This window comes from Doryrhamphus excisus, chromosome 10, assembly GCF_030265055.1.
Source record: "Doryrhamphus excisus isolate RoL2022-K1 chromosome 10, RoL_Dexc_1.0, whole genome shotgun sequence".
NCBI classification, from domain to species: domain Eukaryota; kingdom Metazoa; phylum Chordata; class Actinopteri; order Syngnathiformes; family Syngnathidae; genus Doryrhamphus; species Doryrhamphus excisus.
In genome coordinates, this window is record NC_080475.1 from 10,568,405 (window position 1) to 10,591,081 (window position 22,677).

The window sequence follows — 22,677 nt, forward strand, 5'->3', positions numbered from 1 at the left end:
CCGAGCCGCGCTGAGCCGAGCCATGCCGAGCCGTGCCGTGCCGAGCCGTGCCGAGCCGCCTGTCATCTTCGCCAGCTGCCCAGCTCATCCAAAGAAGCCAATGGTCAGTGGAATATTTGGATCCCACCAGAAGGCATGAGAGATTTCCTAAGCCAGCCAAAGAGGCTGGAGCTCCATGTTCCAAAGCTCAACTCCAGGAAGGCACACTTGCTCCAAGCTAAATGTGAGGAAGATGCAGAAAGGCCAAGGCACCTTACAACCCTTGGGAAGCACTTCAGAGCTTGTGTACGCAGCTGATGGAGGGAATGGTGTAACTCCGATGAGAAGATTTGACTGTCTGTTGGCATTCCTAAGGGCACAGGAGTCCATATATGAGCGACTGGAGTTGCCACGAGAGGAGGAGCCTCACAAGAGATCCCAGACCGGAGCAGATATGCCAGAACAAGATGGACCAAAGCTGTATTTCTGACTTCCTGAACTGGTGGAAGTGGGAAAGCATTGGTGAAGCTTGCCAACCAAAATGTGGAGGCTGTCGCTGTGGAAACTGCCAACCGGGTGGCAAAGAAATGACTCTTGCTGAGGAAAGGGAACAGGAAGTTGTGAAAGCAGGCCTCACCGACATCAAAGGGGATGACCACAGCAAGGAACCCACCAACAAGAGCGCTGTTGAAGCTTTCTCGGAACAGAGAAAATATTGGCAAAAGAACTCGAATGGAAGGCTGCGTATGCTGAACAGGAGCATGAGATGGTCGCCAGCAAAGCTGCAATGGAGTTATCCAGAGAAGAGATCCTGACTTGGACTCTGTAACCACAGAAATTTCGGGGCAGGAGCCTAAATGACCTGCTGATGAAAGGCCCAGATGTTCTAAATCAAATCCGTGCTGACCTTCTCAGATTCAGGTGTGGAGTTTATGCTGCTCTCTGAGACATTAAAAAGACTGGCTGGAGGACCAGGAAGTACACCTACACCGATTCCTTTGGCGTGACTCGGAGAATGAGGAACTCGAGGAATACGCACTCACCTCAAAGAGGGGCAGCAGGTACTCCATAAAGACAGCTACGTTGACGACATCCTCAGAAGATCTTGAAGGCAGGAGGATTTGACCTGAAGCCCTGGGTCTTTCTGGTGTCAAAGTGGGAGGCACAGAGGCGAGCACCGTGGAGACCATGGTGTTGCCAAATCAGATGCGAGACGATGACAACAAGGCCCTTGGTTTGGGCTACCTGGTGGAGGAAGACTGCAGAACTGCACGTGATGATGGGCATCAACTGAGACACCAAACCTCGGACCAGAAGAGAGCTGCTCAGCCAGGTGTCGAGCTTCTATGACCGGCTAGGCCGAGTCACACTAGCTAAGCAGAAAGGTGCGGAATGACAGTTGCCGCGTCAAGCTGACATGGGGCCTGGCACTTTCAGATTGTCTCGGAGAAGATGCAGTTCATCTCTTTGAGGAATATTCAAGACTCAGCAGGATGAAATTCCCAAGAGCACTAACTCAACCCCGGCGTGTCTGGGTAACCGCTGGCGATTACGTTCTCTGATTGGAAGTGAGCACGCTTACGGAGCAGTACTCTACCTAAGATGGGAATCCAGGACTTGTCCAATCATCAGACGAGTGGAGTCCGAGGCAAAATTAACTCCTGGATCTTTGTTTTTCTTCCCCAAGATGGCGACGTGTGCACACGCAGTGGCTCCTCTCTGTCCTAACAGAACGGTGTTTTTGTGTTATTCATGTCGTTTGACAGTCCTCGTCGTGCTTTAACATCTCAAGGCGCACTAATTCCCCTGGAACTTTCACATCCACGGAACTGAATACACAGACTTAAATCCAGCGGACGAGGAACCCGAAGAGTCATATTCCTCACGGCACAAGAGGACGCTATGTTCCCGGATACTACCACCACCAGGTTAGTGGTCTACAAAGAGAAACACGGGGCTGCTGCTCTGTGGCGGACGTGTACAGATCTTCAAAGTGCTGTACCCCTCCTGCCGTATGGAGCTTGGGTGTCCACGTTACTTGCTCGGGAAGCCCACAGTGAAGGTCATGAAGGCGTAGCTGGTACCTTGCTTAAAATGAGACGGAAGGCATGGGTAATCAAGGGAAGGAGAATAGCCCAAAAGGTTGTTGATGGTTGCGTTCTTTTCAGGAAAGCAGAGGCGGTAAAATGCCAGCAAGTGATGGGAGACTTGCCACCTCAAGGCGCACTAATTCCCCTGGGTTTCTGCTTAGCATCCGCGGAACTAAATACACAGACATAAATCCAGCGGAAGAGGAACAGCTACGTGCCTGCGGTTTGGTCCAGATGCCTGCTCGACCCCGGAACCCCACTCCTGTGTCAAGCCCACAGTGGAGGTGCCATGGGCGGAACATGAGGAAGCAAAAGGAGGGGTAAGCGTGGAGGTATCAGGGCTAGATTAGCCGCAACGCCACACCGGCCGGCACCACCCTAGCCAACGTACGCTCGCTGGACAATAAACTGGACTATATCCGTTTACTCCGGACTTCTTCCAAGACTGTCAGTGTTGTGTCTTTGTCTTTGTGGAAACATGTCTAAATGAGAGCATGGATGATGTCACAGTTTCCAAAACCATCTCCATTTGGGCCAATCAGAAGCCATGGTTGACAGGGAAAGTCCACAGGATCCTGAAGGCTCGGAGCACTGCCTTCAGAGTTGGGGACAAGGTCAGCCTAAGGAAAGGCAGATCCAACCTGTCACTGGGTATCAGAGAGGCCAAGAGACAGTACTCCAGGAGGATCGCTGACCGCTTCAACGACAGCGGATAGACTGTATGGAGCTTGGGTGTCCACGTTACTTGCTCGGGAAGCCCACAGTGAAGGTCATGAAGGCTGGTACCTTGCTTAAAATGAGACGGAAGGCATGGGTAATCAAGGGAAGGAGAATAGCCCAAAAGGTTGTTGATGGTTGCGTTTTTTGCAGGAAAGCAAAGGCGTTAAAATGCCAGCAAGTGATGGGAGACTTGCCACCTCAAGGCGCACTAATTCCCCTGGGTTTCTGCTTAGCATCCGCGGAACTAAATACACAGACATAAATCCAGCGGACGAGGAACAGCTACGTGCCTGCGGTTTGGTCCGAATGCCTGCTTGACCCCGGAACCCCACCCCTGATTCTAGCCCACAGTGGAGGTGCCATGGGCGGAACATGAAAAAGCAAAAGAGGAGTTAATGCGGAGGTATCCGGGTTAGATTAGCCGCAACGCCACACCGGCCGGCTATCCCTACCATCACCCTAGCCAACGTACGCTCGCTGGACAATAAACTGGACTATATCAGTTTACTCCGGACATGACTGAGTGTTGTGTCTTTTTGGAAACATGGCTAAATGAGAGCATGGATGACATCAGTTTCCAAAACCATCTCCATTCGGGCCAATCAGAAACCATGGTTGACAAGGGAAGTCCACAGGATCCTGAAGGCTTGGAACACTGCCTTCAGAGTTGGGGATAAGGTCAGCCTAAGGAAAGCCAGGTCCAACCTGTCACTGGGTACCAGAGAGGCCAAGAGACAGTACTCCAGGAGACCTGTCCTGGAACATCAACACCACATCTCTGGCCAAGAAACTCTCACCAACAGGTTAGTGGTCTACAAAGACAAACACTGGGTTGCTGCTTTGTGGCGGACGTGTACAGATCTTCAAAGAGGACAAAAGTGCGGTACCCATCCTGCCGTATGGAGCTTGGGTGTCCACGTTACTTGCTCGGGAAGCCCACAGTGAAGGTCATGAAGGCGTAGCTGGTACCGTGCTTAAAATGAGACGGAAGGCATGGGTAATCAAGGGAAGGAGAATAGCCCAAAAGGTTGTTGATGGTTGCGTTCTTTGCAGGAAAGCAAAGGCGGTAAAATACCAGCAAGTGATGGGAGACTTGCCACCTCAAGGCACACTAATTCCTCTGGGTTTCTGCTTAGCATCCGTGGAACAAATACACAGACATAAATCCAGCGGACGAGGAACAGCTACGTGCCTGCAGTTTGGTCCGGATCCCTGCTCGACCCCGGAACCCCACCCCTGTGTCTAGCCCACAGTGGAGGTGCCATGGGCGGAACATGAGGAAGCAAAAGGAGGGGTAAGCGTGGAGGTATCAGGGCTAGATTAGCCACACTGGCCGGCACCACCCTAGCCAACGTACGCTCGCTGGACAATAAACTGGACTATATCCGTTTACTCCGGACATCTTCCAAGACTGTGAGTGTTGTGTCTTAGTCTTTATGGAAACATGGCTAAATGAGAGCATGGATGATGTCACAGTTTCCAAAACCATCTCTATTCGGGCCAATCAGAAACCATGGTTGACTGGGAAAGTCCACAGGATCCTGAAGGCTCGGAACACTGCCTTCAGAGTTGGGGACAAGGTCAGCCTAAGGAAAGCCAGGTCCAACCTGTCACCGGGTATCAGAAAGGCCAAGAGACATGACTCCAGGAGGATCGCTGACTGCTTCAACGACAGTAGAGATACCAGGAACCTGTGGCGGGGGATCCAGACCATCACGGACTACAAGCCGCTTCGACAAACCTGCGACAACTCTGCTGAATCAGTTGAATGACTTCTTGGCTCGCTTTGAGGCAGACAACAACACCCCAGCACAGAAGATCCCTCCACCTCCCAATGACCAGGTGCTGTTGCTTTCTCCGGACAGGGTGAGAAGATCATTTCGGTCCAACCGCTCAACCAAAGATGCTATCTCCACTGCCCTCCACTCAGCCTCACTCACCTGGAGACCAAAGACCCACATGTCAGAATGCTGTTCATGGACTTCAGCTCAGCGTTCAACACGATCGTCCCCCAGCAGCTCATCCTCAAACTGGTCCGGCTGGGACTCAACACTTCCCTGTGCAACTGGCTGTTGGACTTTCTGACGAGGAAAGTCGAAGAGGGGTAAGCGTGGAAGTATCCGGGCTAGATTAGCCGCAACGCCACACCGGCCTGCTATCCCTACCATCACCCTAGCCAACGTACACTCGCTGGACAATACTGGACTATATCCGTTTACCCCGGACATCTTCCAAGACTGAGTGAAGATTCCTCCACCTCCCAATGACCAGGTGCTGTTGCTTTCTCCGGACAGGGTGAGAAGATCACTCAGAAGGACCAACGCAAGGAAGGCCCTGGGTCCTGATGATATTCCTGGTCGGGTCCTGAGAGACTCTGCTGAGGAACTCACAGATGTTTTCACAGACATCTTCAACACCTCACTGAGTCAAGCTGTTGTCCCGACGTGCCTCAATGCCACCACCATCATTCCGGTCCTGAAGAAGCCGTCTCCCTCCTGTTACGACGACTACCGCCCGGTGCAACTCACTCCCATCATTATGAAAGGCTTTGAACGGCTCGCCATGCACCACATCAAATCTACCCTCCATCTTGCACCGGACCCCGACCAGTTAGCATCTTTGGTCGAGCGGTTAGATCGATATGCTATCTCCACTGTCCTCCACTCAGCCCTCACTCACCTGGAGACCAAAGACCCACATGTCAAAATGCTGTTCATGGACTTCAGCTCAGCATTCAACACGATCGTCCCCCAGCAGCTCATTCTCAAACTGGTCCGGCTGGGACTCAACACCTCCCTGTGCAACTGACTGTTGTACTTCCTGACGGGGAGACCACAGGCAGTCCGGGTTGGCAGCACCACCTCCAGCACCATCACGCTGAACACAGGGGCCCCCCAAGGATGTGTGTTGAGCCCCCTCCTCTTCACTCTGTTGACCCACTACTGCACACCCTCATCCAGCTCAAACCTGTGATGAGGGTCTCATCAACAATGAGTTCCTGGGTGTACATATCTCCCAAGACCTGTCCTGGAACATCAACACCACATCTCTGCAGCGCACTGTGAAAGCAGCTGAGAAAATCATTGGTGTCTCTCTACCACCCCCCCAACTGGACACCCTACTGGACATCTATCTCATCCGCAAATCCACCGGGATTGCAGGTGACCCCATCCATCCTACAGTCTCTTCAGCCTGCTGTCATCGGGGAGGAGACTACAGAGTCTCCGGGCTAAAACCAGCAGGCTCAGCAGCAGAAGGTCCAAAGTGGGAGGCAATCCCCTCAACAGGTGTCATCTCAGCAAAAGAGCGAGAGAATGCCCTAGGAGTCATATTCCTCATGGCACAAGAGGGCGCTATGTTCCCGGATACTACCACCAACAGGTTAACACTGGGTTGCTGCTTTGTGGCAGATGTGTACTCCGTATGGAGCTTGGGTGTCCACGTTACTTGCTCGGGAAGCCCACAGTGAAGGTCATGAAGGCGTAGCTGGTACCTTGCTTAAATGAGACGGAAGGCATGGGTAATCAAGGGAAGGAGAATAGCCCAAAAGGTTGTTGATGGTTGCATTCGAGGAACAGCTACGTGCCTGCGGTTTGGTCCGGATGCCTGCTCGACCCCGGAACCCCACTCCTGTGTCAAGCCCACAGTGGAGGTGCCATGGGCGGAACATGAGGAAGCAAAAGGAGGGGTAAGCGTGGAGGTATCAGGGCTAGATTAGCCGCAACGCCACACCGGCCGGCACCACCCTAGCCAACGTACGCTCGCTGGACAATAAACTGGACTATATCCGTTTACTCCGGACTTCTTCCAAGACTGTCAGTGTTGTGTCTTTGTCTTTGTGGAAACATGGCTAAATGAGAGCATGGATGATGTCACAGTTTCCAAAACCATCTCCATTTGGGCCAATCAGAAGCCATGGTTGACAGGGAAAGTCCACAGGATCCTGAAGGCTCGGAGCACTGCCTTCAGAGTTGGGGATAAGGTCAGCCTAAGGAAAGGCAGGTCCAACCTGTCACTGGCTATCAGAGAGGCCAAGAGACAGTACTCCAGGAGGATCGCTGACCGCTTCAACGACAGCGGATATACCGTATGGAGCTAGGGTGTCCACGTTACTTGCTCGGGAAGCCCACAGTGAAGGTCATGAAGGCTGGTACCTTGCTTAAAATGAGACGGAAGGCATGGGTAATCAAGGGAAGGAGAATAGCCCAAAAGGTTGTTGATGGTTGCGTTTTTTGCAGGAACGCAAAGGCGTTAAAATGCCAGCAAGTGATGGGAGACTTGCCACCTCAAGGCGCACTAATTCCCCTGGGTTTCTGCTTAGCATCCGCGGAACTAAATACACAGACATAAATCCAGCGGACGAGGAACAGCTACGTGCCTGCGGTTTGGTCTGAATGCCTGCTTGACCCCGGAACCCCACCCCTGATTCTAGCCCACAGTGGAGGTGCCATGGGCGGAACATGAAAAAGCAAAAGAGGAGTTAGTGCGGAGGTATCCGGGTTAGATTAGCCGCAACGCCACACCGGCCGGCTATCCCTACCATCACCCTAGCCAACGTACGCTCGCTGGACAATAAACTGGACTATATCAGTTTACTCCGGACATGACTGAGAGTTGTGTCTTTTTGGAAACATGGCTAAATGAGAGCATGGATGACATCAGTTTCCAAAACCATCTCCATTCGGGCCAATCAGAAACCATGGTTGACAGGGAAAGTCCACAGGATCCTGAAGGCTTGGAACACTGCCTTCAGAGTTGGGGATAAGGAAAGCCAGGTCCAACCTGTCACTGGGTACCAGAGAGGCCAAGAGACAGTACTCCAGGAGACCTGTCCTGGAACATCAACACCACATCTCTGGCCAAGAAACTCTCACCAACAGGTTAGTGGTCTACAAAGACAAACACTGGGTTGCTGCTTTGTGGTGGACGTGTACAGATCTTCAAAGAGGACAAAAATGCTGTACCCCTCCTGCTGTATGGAGCTCAGCTCAGCATTCAATGATCGTCCCCCAGCAACTCATCCTCAAACTGGTCCGGCTGGGACTCAACACCTCCTTGTGCAACTGGCTGTTTTACTTTCTGACGGGGAGACCACAGGCAGTCCGGGTTGGCAGCACCATCACGCTGAACACAGGGGCCCCCCCAATGATGTGTGTTGAGCCCCCTCCTCTTCACTCTGTTGACCCACTACTGCACACCCTCATCCAGCTCAAACCTGTGATGAGGGTCTCATCAACATCAACGAAGAGACAATCTACAGGAGTGAGGTGAGTCGCCTGGCAACGTGGTGTAAGGACAACCATCTCCACCTGAATGTGAAGAAGACGAAGGAGATTGTAGTGGACTTCAGGAGGGAGCACGCCCAGCACTCTCCATTAACCATCAACAGTGCTGCAGTGGAGGAGGTGAGCAACGCCAAGTTCCTGGGTGTACATATCTCCCAAGACCTGTCCTGGAACATCAACACCACATCTCTGCAGCGCACCGTGAAAGCAGCTGAGAAAATCATTGGTGTCTCTCTACCACCCCCCCAACTGGACACCCTACTGGACATCTATCTCATCCGCAAATCCATCGGGATTGCAGGTGAACCCATCCATCCCACAGTCTCTTCAGCCTGCTGCCATCGGGGAGGAGACTACAGAGTCTCCGGGCTAAAACCAGCAGGCTCAGCAGCAGAAGGTCCAAAGTGGGAGGCAATCCCCTCAACAGGTGTCATCTCAGCAAAAGAGCGAGAGAATGCCCTAGGAGTCATATTCCTCACGGCACAAGAGGGCGCTACGTTCCCGGATACTACCACCAACAGGTTAACACTGGGTTGCTGCTTTGTGGCAGACGTGTACTCCGTATGGAGCTTGGGTGTCCACGTTACTTGCTCACAGTGAAGGTCATGAAGGCGTAGCTGGTACCTTGCTTAAAATGAGACGGAAGGCATGGGTAATCAAGGGAAGGAGAATCGCCCAAAAGGTTGTTGATGGTTGCGTTCTTTGCAGGAAAGCAAAGGCGGTAAAATGCCAGCAAGTGATGGGAGACTTGCCACCTCAAGGCGCACTAATTCCCCTGGGTTTCTGCTTAGCATCCGCGGAACTAAATACACAGACATAAATCCAGCGGACGAGGAACAGCTACGTGCCTGCGGTTTGGTCCGGATGCCTGCTCGACCCCGGAACCCCACCCCTGTGTCTAGCCCACAGTGGAGGTGCCATGGGCGGAACATGAGGAAGCAAAAGGAGGGGTAAGCACGGAGGTATCAGGGCTAGATTAGCGGCAACGCCACACCGGCCGGCACCACCCTAGCCAACGTACGCTCGCTGGACAATAAACTGGACTATATCAGTTTACTCCGGACATGACTGAGTGCTGTGTCTTTGTGGAAACATGGCTAAATGAGAGCATGGATGACATCAGTTTCCAAAACCATCTCCATTTGGGCCAATCAGAAACCATGGTTGACAGGGAAAGTCCACAGGATCTTGAAGGCTCGGAACACTGCCTTCAGAGTTGGGGATAAGGTCAGCCTAAGGAAAGCCAGGTCCAACCTGTCACTGGGTATCAGAGAGGCCAAGAGACAGTACTCCAGGAGACCTGTCCTGGAACATCAACACCACATCTCTGGCCAAGAAACTCTCGCCAACAGGTTAGTGGTCTACAAAGACAAACACTGGGTTGCTGCTTTGTGGCGGACGTGTACAGATCATCAAAGAGGACAAAAGTGCGGTACCCATCCTGCCGTATGGAGCTTGGGTGTCCACGTTACTTGCTCGGGAAGCCCACAGTGAAGGTCATGAAGGCGTAGCTGGTACCTTGCTTAAAATGAGACGGAAGGCATGGGTAATCAAAGGAAGGAGAATAGCCCAAAAGGTTGTTGATGGTTGCGTTCTTTGCAGGAAAGCAAAGGCGGTAAAATGCCAGCAAGTGATGGAAGACTCGCCACCTCAAGGCACACTAATTCCTCTGGGTTTCTGCTTAGCATCCGCGGAACTAAATACACAGACATAAATCCAGCGGAAGAGGAACAGCTACGTGCCTGCGGTTTGGTCCGGATGCCTGCTCGACCCGGAACCCCACTCCTGTGTCAAGCCCACAGTGGAGGTGCCATGGGCGGAACATGAGGAAGCAAAAGGAGGGGTAAGTATGGAGGTATCAGGGCTAGATTAGCCGCAACGCCACACTGGCCGGCACCACCCTAGCCAACGTACGCTCGCTGGACAATAAACAGGACTATATCCGTTTACTCCGGACTTCTTCCAAGACTGTCAGTGTTGTGTCTTTGTCTTTGTGGAAACATGGCTAAATGAGAGCATGGATGATGTCACAGTTTCCAAAACCATCTCCATTCGGGCCAATCGGAAACCATGGTTGACAGGGAAAGTCCACAGGATCCTGAAGGCTCGGAGCACTGCCTTCAGAGTTGGGGATAAGGTCAGCCTAAGGAAAGCCAGGTCCAACCTGTCACCGGGTATCAGAGAGGCCAAGAGACAGTACTCCAGGAGACCTGTCCTGGAACATCAACACCACATCTCTGGCCAAGAAACTCTCGCCAACAGGTTAGTGGTCTACAAAGACAAACACTGGGTTGCTGCTTTGTGGCGGACGTGTACGGATCTTCAAAGAGGACAAAAGTGCTGTACCCCTCCTGCCGTATGGAGCTTGGGTGTCCACGTTACTTGCTCGGGAAGCCCACAGTGAAGGTCATGAAGGCGTAGCTGGTACCTTGCTTAAAATGAGACGGAAGGCATGGGTAATCAAAGGAAGGAGAATAGCCCAAAAGGTTGTTGACGGTTGCGTTCTTTGCAGGAAAGCAAAGGCGGTAAAATGCCAGCAAGTGATGGGAGACTTGCCACCTCAAGGCGCACTAATTCCTCTGGGTTTCTGCTTAGCATTCGTGGAACTAAATACACAGATGTAAATCCAGCGGACAAGGAACAGCTACGTGCCTGCGGTTTGGTCCGGATGCCTGCTCGACCCCGGGACCCCACCCCTGATTCTAGCCCACAGTGAAGGTGCCATGGGCGGAACATGAGGAAGCAAAAGAGGGGTAAGCGCGGAGGTATCAGGGCGAGATTAGCCGCAACGCCACACCGGCCGGCTATCTCTACCATCACCCTAGCCAACGTATGCTCGCTGGACAATAAACTGGACTATATCCGTTTAATCCGGACATCTTCCAAGACTGAGTGTTGTGTCTTTGTCTTTGTGGAAACATGGTTAAATGAGAGCATGGATGACGTCACAGTTTCCAAAACCTTCTCCATGCGGGCCAATCAGTAACTCAGGCTCCTGAAGGCTCGGAACACTGCCTTCACAGTTGGGGACAAGGTCAGCCTAAGGAAAGCCAGGTCCAACCTGTCACTGAGTATCAGAGAGGCCAAGAGACGGTACTCCAGGAGGATCACTGACCGCTTCAACGACAGCGAAGATACCAGGAACCTGTGGCGGGGGAACCAGACCATCACAGACTACAAGCCGCTTCCACAAACCTGCGACAACTCTCTAACTCTGCTGAATCAGTTGAATGACTTCTTGGCTCGCTTTGAGGCAGACAACACCCCAGCACAGAAGATCCCTCCACCTCCCAAGGACAAGGTGCTGTTGCTTTCTCCGGACAGGGTAAGAAGATCATTCAGAAGGACCAATGCAAGGAAGGCCCTGGGTCCTGATGATATTCCTGGTCGGGTCCTGAGAGACTGTGCTGAGGAGCTCACAGATGTTTTCACGGACATCTTCAAAACCTTGCTGCTTTGCTACCAATTCCCCTCGCTGGCCCCCACACCATTGACTCTGGGCCCCTGACTCTGACTTGACTCAGGACTGCACACTTGACTTTAGCCATGCTCATTTGCTCTATTGTTACATATACCTCATGTCTGTTTATACTGCTCACACTGTTAATTATTTCATCTAGTTTAATTGTTGTAAATGTCAGGGGTCCGACAGGACTGAAATTTCAGCTCAGCGAATCAGCCCAACCTCCTCACCAACATCCCCCCCCTGCTGCAACCTGACCCTCGCAACATTCCAGGTGAGAAACCAGCTCCGGAAGGCGGCGGGACCAGGCGGCGGGACCAGCTCCAGGCTCCTGAAGTCCTGCGCTGACGAGCTACGCGGGATTGTCGAGCACATCTTCAACCTGAGCCTGAAGCTGGGGAGGGAGTGCCACAGCTGTGGAAGACATCCTGCGTGGTTCCTGTCCCCAAGACGCCGCACCCCAATGACCTCCGCAGCTACAGTCCGGTGGCATTAACATCCCATCTGATGAAGACCCTGGCGCGGCTGATCCTTGCCCATCTCCACCCCCTGGTGGGTCCTTCGATGGACCCGTTTCAGTTCGTCTATCAACCTGGCACTGGGGTGTCAGGTGTCATGTCTTCTTGTCCGTCATGTTGTTTGATTTCTCCAGTGCGTTCAATACCATCCAGCCAGCACTTCTTAGGGACAAGCTGGAGAACACGGGTGGACCTGCACCTCACATTGTGCATACTGGACTACCTCGTCAAACGTCCACAGTATGTGAGGACACGGGACTGTGTGTCCGACACGGTTGTCTGCAGTACGGGGACCCCGCAGGGAACTTTTCACCCTTTACACCACAGGTAGTAGTCAGCATTTCGGCTGCGGACAGGAAGAGACTGGACAAGATCATCAAGAAGGCCAGCTCTGCCCTGGGTTGCCCCCTAGTGTGTTTCCAGAGGTACTTCAGTTGGCGGCAATCTGGTGAATGACCGCCCCATCGATGCAACGTGGACAAAATCGGACTTTCCCCCCCTTTTGCAGGTAAGGCTGCAGACAGGTGGGATCAAATAGGTAGCCGGAGCTGCGGCCCAAAACTTTGGGCAAGCTGGCGTTCCAACACTGAAGAGGCAGCCGGTAAGGAAGTGAAATTCCCATTAATGTTAGCGCTGTGGCTTGACTCGCCCAAACAGGTTAGCAAATGCAGCTAAAGGGGATGAGGATATTTACAACTGTTGTCAAAAAATGTATAATAATTAATGTACTGCTGAACAACATGGCACTGATTTATATACCTTTATATATGTATATATTATGTATATGTATATATAGTATGTATATTGTATATGCTTATACACTTTCCCTTTTGTATTTAAAGGTTTTCAGCTGTGCCATGCCGTGCTGTGCCTTGCTGTGCCGTGCCGTGCCATGCTGTGCCGTGCTGTACCATGCTATGATGAGACCTGCGACTTGCTAAATAAAACAAATGATAGTAGAGCATCGAGTGGATCCTGTCTTTAATAATATGATTACTTTAGTCCCATAATATCATTGGTTTATTCCCATAATATGACGACTTTATTCCCATAATATGATGTTATTTCCCTAGTATGGTGACTTTATTCCCGTAATATCATTGCTTTATTCCCATAATATGATGACTTTATTTCCATAATATGATGACTTTATTTCCATAATATGATGACTTTATTCTCATTATATAAAGACTTTATTACCATAATATGGAGATGTTATTCCCCTAGTATTGTGACTTTATTCCCATACCGTTGAGTTGTTTAATTGTGAGAATTGTAGAAGTTTCCTTACCCTTGAAGAAGAGAACAGAGTCAGAGGCGCATTCTCCTTTGGGACACTCCACGGCGGCGTCCAGGTGTGACGGGACTCCGGGGAAGTCGTCCTGTATGGGTTTGGGGTAGCCGTCCTCCAGGGAGCGGTCGTAGTAGCGGAACACCTTGTCACCCTGGAGGACACAAGGCAGCGGTGATGATGGAAGCTTGCAAAGGCCTGTCAGGTCTTACCAGGAAGAAATAGATGTGGTCGTGGTGGTCCGGTTTCTCCGTGTCGTGCATGCGGAGGGCGGCATCCACATGAGGGCCCAGCTCCTTGAAGGACTCACTGGAGAGCCGGGCTGGACCGTGGAAGCCCTCCCATAAGTGGCCACCTGCCAGGATCATCAGGTACATGTCTTAGATGTTTGAATTTCATGACTTCTCCTCCCACATTAAAGAGAATGGCTGTCCAAAGTGCAGACGGCCGGCGGCCATTTGCAACCTACCGCTGGGTTTTCATGGCACATTCCAAAAATATCACTTATGGGAATATAGTCATGATAAATGGGAATATAGTCATGATATATGGGAATAAATTAATCATATTATGGGAATAAAGTCATTATATTATGGAATAAAGTAATGTTATATGGGACTAAATTCATAATATGATGGGAATAAAGTCAAAATATTATTTGAATAAAGTCATCAGATTTTGAGAATAAAGTCATTATATTATGGTAATTAAGTCATATTTTGTGAATAAAGTCATATGGGAATAAGGTAAAAATATTATGAGAATAAAGTCATATTAAGGGAATAAAGTTATATTTTGGGAATGAAGTAAAAATATTATGGGAATGAAGTCATATTTTGGGAATAAAGTCATATGGGAATAAAGTCATCATTTTGGGAATAAAGTCATATGGGAATAAAGTAAAAATATTATGAGAATAAAGTCATATTAAGGGAATAAAGTCATATTTTGGGAATAAAGTCAAAATATGGGAATTAAGTCATCATAGTTTGGGAATAAAGTCATATGGGAATAAAGTCAAAATATTATGAGAATTAAGTCATAAAGTCATATTTTGGGAATAAAGTCAAAATATTATGAGAATTAAGTCATAAAGTCATATTTTGGGAATAAAGTCAAAATATTATGAGAATAAAGTCATATTAAGGAATAAAGTCATATTTTGGGAATAAAGTCAAAATAGTAAAAAGTCATAAAAAATGGGAATTAAGTCAATTTTATGGAAATAACGTCATCTTATGGGAATAAAGTCATCATATTATGGGAATAAGGTCATTATATTATGGGAATAAAGTCATAAGATGGGAAAAAAGTTATAGTATCAGAAGAAGAATGTTGACCTGTAGAAAGTTGAAATAGTTGTTAAAAAAAAGGGCGTTATGTGGGCGTTGAGCATGTGCATACTGATACAAGTGTGGTTACCGTAACAACACGGGGTTGAAGAGGTCATGTGTGACAGCGTCATGAGTAAAGCGGGAAAGGGAGGTGAATGTGGCGTGGACGTGAGAAGAAGTCACCTTTGAAGAAGAGAGTGTTTCCTTTCTCGTCTGGCGTGATGGCGTCAAATTCTATCCCATCACATCGGTCCGGCACTGAGTACGAAATCAACACACCACATACGCCATTATTAGACTACAGTATACTCTTCTTCTTCACTACGTCCATAAACCTCCTCTTTGGTCTTCCTCTACACTTCCTACCTGGCAACATCCTTCTACCAAAATATTTACTATCATCCCAACCATCTCAGTCTGGCCTAAAGGACTTTATCTCCAAGGCCTCTAACATGTAATGTCCCTCCTTCCTGATCCTATCCATCCTGGTCACTCCCAATGATGAGAACCTCAGCATCCCTGATGCAGTCCCACATCCACCTTGAACTCTTCTGTCACACCCACAGCACATTTGACCACCGTCTTACCGTCTTCATACATGTTCTGCACCACTTGAACATACTTCTGTCACTCCAGACTTCCTCATACAATACCACAGTTCCTCTCTAGGCACCCCGTCATAGGCTTTCTCATCATCTGACCTTCTCTGTACTTCTCTATTAACATTCTTAAAGCAAATACTGCATCTGTACTAATCTTTGAAGAAGAAATATTTAGCCTTAGCTCACCTGGGTTATCACAGACTGTTGGTGTTGTACCAGGAGGAGTTCTGGATCCTGGTCTTTCCTGTCCTTGACTGTCCACACACCAACAATGTCCACTGGAACCATGACACTGAAATGTACTTTAGTCATCTACTGTACATGATACTATATATGAAAGATATACCACACTTGTAGTATGTACCTGTTGAGGTGTGTATTGTCCATTAGCATCACACTGAGGTACAAAAGCTCCTACTATAGGATAACCTTCTGGACTGGTGGTCTGGACACTGTCCCTGTGATGCTCACAGTGGCTTTTAGGACCTTCTGTCAAGTACATTTCACAGTTATATATATACCTGACAATATTAATACATTTTAAAAATATTTAGCTTAATCTCACCTGGTTTATCACAGACAGTTCGTGCTGTACCAGGAGGAGTTCTGGTTCCTGGTCTTTCCTGGCCTTGACTGTCCACACACCAACAATGTCCACTGGAACCATGACACTGAAATACAAATTAGGTTTGAGTGAACCAATACATAGAAAAGACCAGTCCATAGCACTTGTAGTATGTACCTGTTGAGGTGTGTATTGTCCATTAGCATCACACTGAGGTACAAAAGCTCCTGCTATAGGATAACCTTCTGGACTGGTGGTCTGGACACTGTCCCTGTGATGCTCACAATGGCTTTTAGGACCTTCTCAAGTACATTTCAGAATTATACATGACCTGATAATATGACCAAGTATACAAAGATTTAGCTTAATCTCACCTGGTTTATCACAGTCTGTTGGTGTTGTACCAGGAGGAGTTCTGGTTCCTGGTCTTTCTTGGCCTTGATTGTCCACACACCAACAATGTCCACTGGAACCATGACACTTAAAAATACAATACCCTTTAATAAAACATATCATATAGTAAAGACACGATGGTGTTTTTAATCTTGTAGTATGTACCTGTTGAGGTGTGTATTGTCCATTAGCATCACACTGAGGTACAAAAGCTCCTACTATAGGATAACCTTCTGGACTGGTGGTCTGGACACTGTCCCTGTGATGCTCACATGCTTTAGGAAGTTCATCTGAGGATGGAAAGTGGAAGACACGAACATTGTCACAACCTTCACCCTATTAGGGTGTATAAAAATATTATAATAATTAAAATAAAATTAAAATAATAATTATTATATTATTATGTAAAATATGCAAATATAACAATATTATTGTATATAATTAATATAATAATTAGCATTAATATAATACATATAATAATCATAATAGTTATAATAATAATATAATAATTATTATTTTAATTTTTATTATTATTATGTGCATGTGTCTCTTTTTTCAGGAGCACTTTGTAAACAACAGACCATGTCAAACAACGAAATTGATACAACCATCAAAAGGTTGGCTCAGGCCATGATGCCAGGTTGTATGTTGAGTTTAAATTAAATATTTTTGAAAGATTGGGCGGGCCGTATTCAAACATTTGGCGGGCCGGATGTGGCCCCCGGGCCGTAGTTTGCCCACCCCTGCCCTAGCTCAATGGGAAGAGGAGCTGTCAAAAACTGTATATGTGGGTTCTTATTCCAGTCCCATGATGGTTTTCTTGTACCCACCTCCTGCTGTGTGAGCTGCAAGGTGCCTGTTAACGAAAAAGAAAAGATAAACAGAACAAGAAGGGTGTTGCAATGTTCCAAAAGTTATTATTTCAGGTCATGAGAGGTTGAATCAGCATCTAAGCATGACTAATATTTGCGCAATCGAACTGCTTTGTCAACAAAAGCGAAAATCAATGTCCACTGCACAGAAAAGTAAAAAACACTTAAATTCCGATTCATTATTTTTGACAGCAAACACAGTATTATTATTATTATATTATTCATTCATTCATTTTCTACCGCTTTTTCCTCATGAGGGTCGCGGGGGGTTGCTGGAGCCTATCCCAGCTGTCTTTGGGGCGAGAGGCAGGGTACACCCTGGACTGGTGGCCAGCCAATCACAGGGCACATATAGACAAACAACCATTCACACTCACATTCATACCTATGGACAATTTGGAGTGGCTAATTAACCTAGCATGTTTTTGGAATGTGGGAGGAAACCGGAGTACCCGGAGAAAACCCACGCATGCACGGGCAGAACACAGAGATGGCCGAGGGTGGAATTGAACCCTGGTCTCCTAGCTGTGAGGTCTGCGTGCTAACCACTAGACATTATTATATTATGATATCCGGTATTATGAACATGTACTTTCATTGAAGTATTGTGTGTATGCAGGACCCGAAGATGAATAACATAACAATAACAAGTGGAGTTATACGATAAGACAACATTTCAGACGAGCTATATTAAGAAGAAGAACCCAAAAGTGGGATGCCTTACACCGACGCGGCGGCGGTCAGGTGGAGCGCGAGGCCCAAGAAGCAAAGCGTGACGAGCGGCTTCATGCTGAGCGATCCCGATGGCTCGCTCTCCCGTACACATGCGCTTTTATACTTGCTAAATTGCGCCCTTTGCATGTTTGCACAGGTGACTCATGACCACGGGGTCACTGGTTCAAGTGCTTGCTCAAAGGTTTGGAGACACGCGACCGTGTATTTTCATGAGAGGGCGTCTCCAAAAAGATTTCTCCAAATATTTGTAGACACTTTGTTATGTTATTATATGAGTGTCTCTAAACATTTTCTTTTTTTTATGTCCTCCTTTTTAATAATTAGAGCAACACCATTGAGGTCAAACTTTTGTTTGCACAGTTTAGTTTGCACACTGCCAATCCATCTACAGTAAGGGCAGTAAGACGTCAAAAGCGGGAATTTCATGCTGAAAAACAACATTGAAAAAAAACAAAGCTTTGTCTGATGAAAACTGACATTGATAATAAAAAAATAAAATTTTGGATTTTATTTTGCGATGAAATCTTTTTTCAGTGTCAATAGATATTTTACAACAACAAAGGAAAAATATGTAGAGGAAAAAGTTATACAGTCATAATATTCCTATAGTGACACAGTGCTGAAAAAGGCTGCACAGTGGTCAAGTGGTTAGCACTTGGACCACATAGTCATGAAATTGGGAAAACATGGCTTAGATTCTCCGCTTGGATTCCATGTTCTCCGGTTTCGTCCCACATTCCAAAAACGTGTGAATTGTGAGTGTGAATGGTTGTTTGTCTTTTTGTGTCCTGATGATGATGATGGCATGATTTTGATTTCCAACTCTCGCCCAAAGACAGCTGGGATAGGCTCCAGCATACCCGCGACCATAGTATGGATAATCGGCATAGAAAAACGATGGGTGGAAGGTTAAAGAAAACATATATTTTTTCAAGTAAAAAAATTACACAAAGAAACAAACTAACAAAATAACATGAAAAAGTCATAATAATATGAGAAGAATATTTACTGTACAAAGTCGAAATAAAAACAGCAGACACGAAAGCAGTAATTTTACAAGATTCAAACATGAGCAGAATGAGGTCCGTCTGATTCAAACATGGGCGGTAATAGGTCTGATTCATATATGGGCGGTACAAGGTCAGATTCAAAAATAGGCGGAACAAGGTCAGAATCAAACATGGGCGGTGCAAGGTCCGATTTAAAATGCGAAAAACAAGGTCCAATTCAAACATGGACAGTACAAGGTCAGAATCCAATGTGGGCGGTACAAGGTCCAATTCAAACATGGGCGGTACAAGGTCAGATTCAAACATAGGCGGAACAAGGTCAGATTCAAACATGGGCAGTACAAGGTCCGATTCAAACTTGGTAAGTCCAAGGTCTGATTCAAACATAGGCGGAACAAGGTCAGAATCAAAAGTGGGCAGTACGACGTCCGATTCAAACTTGGGAAGTACAAGGTCAGATTTAAAAATAGGCAGAACAAGGTCCGATTCAAACATGGGTGGTACAAGGTCAGAATCAAAAATAGGCGGAACAAGGTCCGATTCAAACATGGGCAGTACAAGGTCAGAATCAAATGTGGACAGTACAAGGTCCAATTCAAACTTGGGAATTACAAGCTCTGATTCAAACATAGGCGGAACAAGGTCAGAATCAAAAGTGGGAAGTGCGAGGTCCGATTCAAACTTGGGAAGTCCAAGGTCTGATCCATACATAGGCGAAACAAGGTCAGATTCAAACATGGGAAGAACAAGGTCCGATTCAAACATGGGCAGTACAAGGTCAGAATCAAATGTGGACAGTACAAGGTCCAATTCAAACTTGGGAATTACAAGCTCTGATTCAAACAAAGGCGGAACAAGGTCAGAATCAAAAGTTGGAAGTACGAGGTCCGATTCAAACTTGGGAAGTCCAAGGTCTTATTCAAACATAGGCGAAACAAGGTCAGATTCAAACATGGGCAGTACAAGGTCCGATTCAAACTTGGGAAGTCCAAGGTCTTATTCAAACCTGGGCCGTACAAGGTCAGAATCAAAAGTGGGCAGTACGAGGTCCGATTCAAACTTGGGAAGTACAAGGTCCGATTCAAATATGGGCGGTACAAGGTCAGATTCAAACATGGTGCATGGTCCGATTCAAACATCGGTGGTATAAAGTCCGATTAAAACACTGGAAGTACAACGTTCCTCATTTGTAGCGGTAGATCTTGATGGAATGATTCATGCTGTCCGACATGGCCATGTGTCCATCAGGGAGCAGCGCCAGACCTCTCGGGCTGTTCAGATGATCAGTTACCAGCGGCCAGCCTGCACCCTTGGACGGGTAGAGGAGAACCTGATGGCGCTGCTTGCCCCAGTCTACCACCAGAACATCCCCGTCGCTGTCGATACAAAGGCCCCAAGGGCAGGAAAGGACAGGTCCAAGACCAGAGCAGACCCCAAGGATACGGATTGTGGTCCATCCAGGCTCCAGGACCCGAATACATGGCACACGACCCGATTCGCTCCCTCGTTCCGACACGGCGATGAGACCAGTGACGAGACAGGCTGCCACCATGTAGGGCCGATGGTAACCGGTCACCACGGTGCGCTCTAACCTGGCACCGCTTTTGGGGTCCAGCTTCAAGGCAGTTAAAGTGCCACGTTTGATGTCCGCAATCAGGAACTCATCTTGACGGGTAAGAGTAACGCCCCTGGGAGCGTCCAGCTCTTCGTTAGTGACGCCACTCGCCATGCCTCCAAATGTTTGCAGGAGGCGTCCGTGGCGACTGAACACCAACACGGCTCGTTCGGCAGCGCAGGTCAAAGCAATGAGACCCTTTGAGTTCACAGCCACGTCAAAGTAGTTGCAGATACGGGACGATCTCTCCGTTCCTGAAGTAGAAACCTGCTGCACAACGTTCTTCTGGCCGTCGGTCACCTGAATGCGTGCATTCCCACAATCCACCACAAACAGCTGCCCGGTAACAGTTGCATGGAGACCGCTTGGCAGGTTGAAGTCCGTGCGACCTGATCCTTGTTTCCCAAACTGCTTCACCAGATAAGCCGAGTCCAGTGCACTTGAACCTCCTCCTTCATCCCTAGATTCCCTGCCGGTGTTGCCTTGTTCCCACTCGGTTCCTCCAATGGCCGACATGGACACAGATTTGCTCCCAAAGTTGAAACCAAAATCATGTGAAACCGAAGAATGTGATCTTGAATGTCGCTCATCCACACTTGTAGCGTTCCCGTCTGATCCAAGTCCTCGACCTTGTTCAAGCGGTGAAGGCTCAGATGCCAGGAGCATTCTGTTCACCTTCCTGATGGCTCCACAGTCTCCCTTGTCAGCATGGACCGTAGACCTTGACGAATTCTTCTGCTTGATGGATCCATCGACATTTTCAGGGTACATGTCGGATGGATCGTCCCTGTTTCCTGGAGAGGCGGGGCTCCCGATGTCCTTTGATGATTCATTTGAGGTATTTCTCAAGGAATGACCTCTCGTAGAAAGGGATCCAGGACCAGGTCGGCAAGATGAATCCTCACATTTTTCTGGGGGACAAAATTGTTCTTCACATGATACCAGGATTTGGGACTTTTGCTTTTTCTTTCCCTTAAGCGTAAATCGCTTCTTGGTCACGCACCTTCTGCCCTCTAATGCATCATCCTCAGATTCTCCTTGGCTGGAGATTACTGGAATAGAGAGGAAGAGGTCTTGACTATGGGCGTCTGAACACACTGAGGCTGGTTCCTCCTCCTGAGAGGACTCTGATACTCCACGATGTCTCGGTGTGAGCGACGTTGGCGATACAAATTGATCTTCATTCTCTGGAGGATTCAATAGATGGAGTTTCCTTACACTCTTGGTCTTGATGCTCTCTTGAGGTTCTTTACGTATCTCCACAGGGGTGATGTTTGAAAATGTTGACTCTCCCGCGTGCAAAGCACACTTCTGTCCTTGGACACCACAGACCCCAATTGGATAAGTCATACCTTGCTCGTGAACAGCTACCTGGTTGGAAATGTTTGATGTTTCAGACGTGCTGTTTGGTAGGAAGCTGACTCTTTTCAGCGTGAGACAGATTTCCCACGGTTTGGTGACCTCCTCTACGCCTCTTTGCAGCTGATGCAGCTTCTCGGAACCCCCGGTCGAGCTGTCCCACCTCTGTACCTGCTCCTTCAGTCGACCCATTTTCTGGAGTTGCCGATCGACGAGGGACTGAACGACTCTCACTGCCGCGGCGTTCTCCCTCCTCACCTGACTCAGGAGCTGCTGGGTTTCTCTGTGGTCGCGTTCGACTTCCTCAAGAAGGCGGCGTTCTTCCTTTTGCGCGTCAATGACTGCGCTGTCCAACTCCCGGTTCACCTCATCCGCTTCTGCCTGCTGTCGCTCCCTGAGTCTTTGCAGTTCTCTTTCTCCTCGATCGATACGGGAAACGGCCTGTGTTACCCACGGAGGTGGCGGCGTAAGAGACTGCAATGTCAGGACGGACTCTTTTGCGGACAAAGGTGGAGGTACTGTAGATCCAAGTGGTCTTTGTTGCGTTAATAAGGCGGAAAACCCAAGCAGGGGTCTTCTTTCTGAATGGGAGCGGAGCAACATTCTGGACTGTGGAGGTACGGTCAATTCTTCTGCCAAATGAGGTTTCCCATCATCTTCTGTCTAGAAAGAAAAATGAAACACCTTAGACAGCTTGAATAAACTGCGTGGTCTGCTCGTGCTTCTCTTGGATCTCCGTGCACGGGACACACAAGCCACCGAGGATCATGTGACTTAATTCCCCTCCACCCCTTGTCAAAACTGGGACGCAGCATCGGCACTATGTAACTTTATCCATCGCCTTCA

General features: G+C 48.4%; 1 protein-coding gene across 4 annotated transcripts in view; it reads right to left on the reverse strand.

Moving 5' to 3' along the window:
• LOC131137661 (hemopexin-like) overlaps positions 1-17,960 on the reverse strand; it is a 40,843-nt gene extending 22,883 nt beyond the window's left edge. For 2 of the 4 annotated variants that reach the window (XM_058085860.1, XM_058085859.1), the window contains exons 1-11: positions 17,837-17,960; positions 17,071-17,096; positions 16,406-16,530; positions 16,222-16,327; positions 16,025-16,149; positions 15,848-15,953; positions 15,647-15,771; positions 15,469-15,574; positions 14,864-14,938; positions 13,559-13,701; positions 13,347-13,500 (exon numbers count right to left, since the gene is read on the reverse strand). In XM_058085860.1, the coding sequence (XP_057941843.1) occupies positions 13,347-13,500; positions 13,559-13,701; positions 14,864-14,938; positions 15,469-15,574; positions 15,647-15,771; positions 15,848-15,953; positions 16,025-16,149; positions 16,222-16,327; positions 16,406-16,530; positions 17,071-17,096; positions 17,837-17,901 (1,156 nt within the window). In that variant the 5' untranslated portion in view covers positions 17,902-17,960. The remainder of the gene's footprint in view (positions 1-13,346; positions 13,501-13,558; positions 13,702-14,863; positions 14,939-15,468; positions 15,575-15,646; positions 15,772-15,847; positions 15,954-16,024; positions 16,150-16,221; positions 16,328-16,405; positions 16,531-17,070; positions 17,097-17,836) is intronic. The other 2 variants (XM_058085862.1, XM_058085863.1) reach the window with 2 other exon arrangements.
• Positions 17,961-22,677: the final 4,717 nt, after the last annotated feature.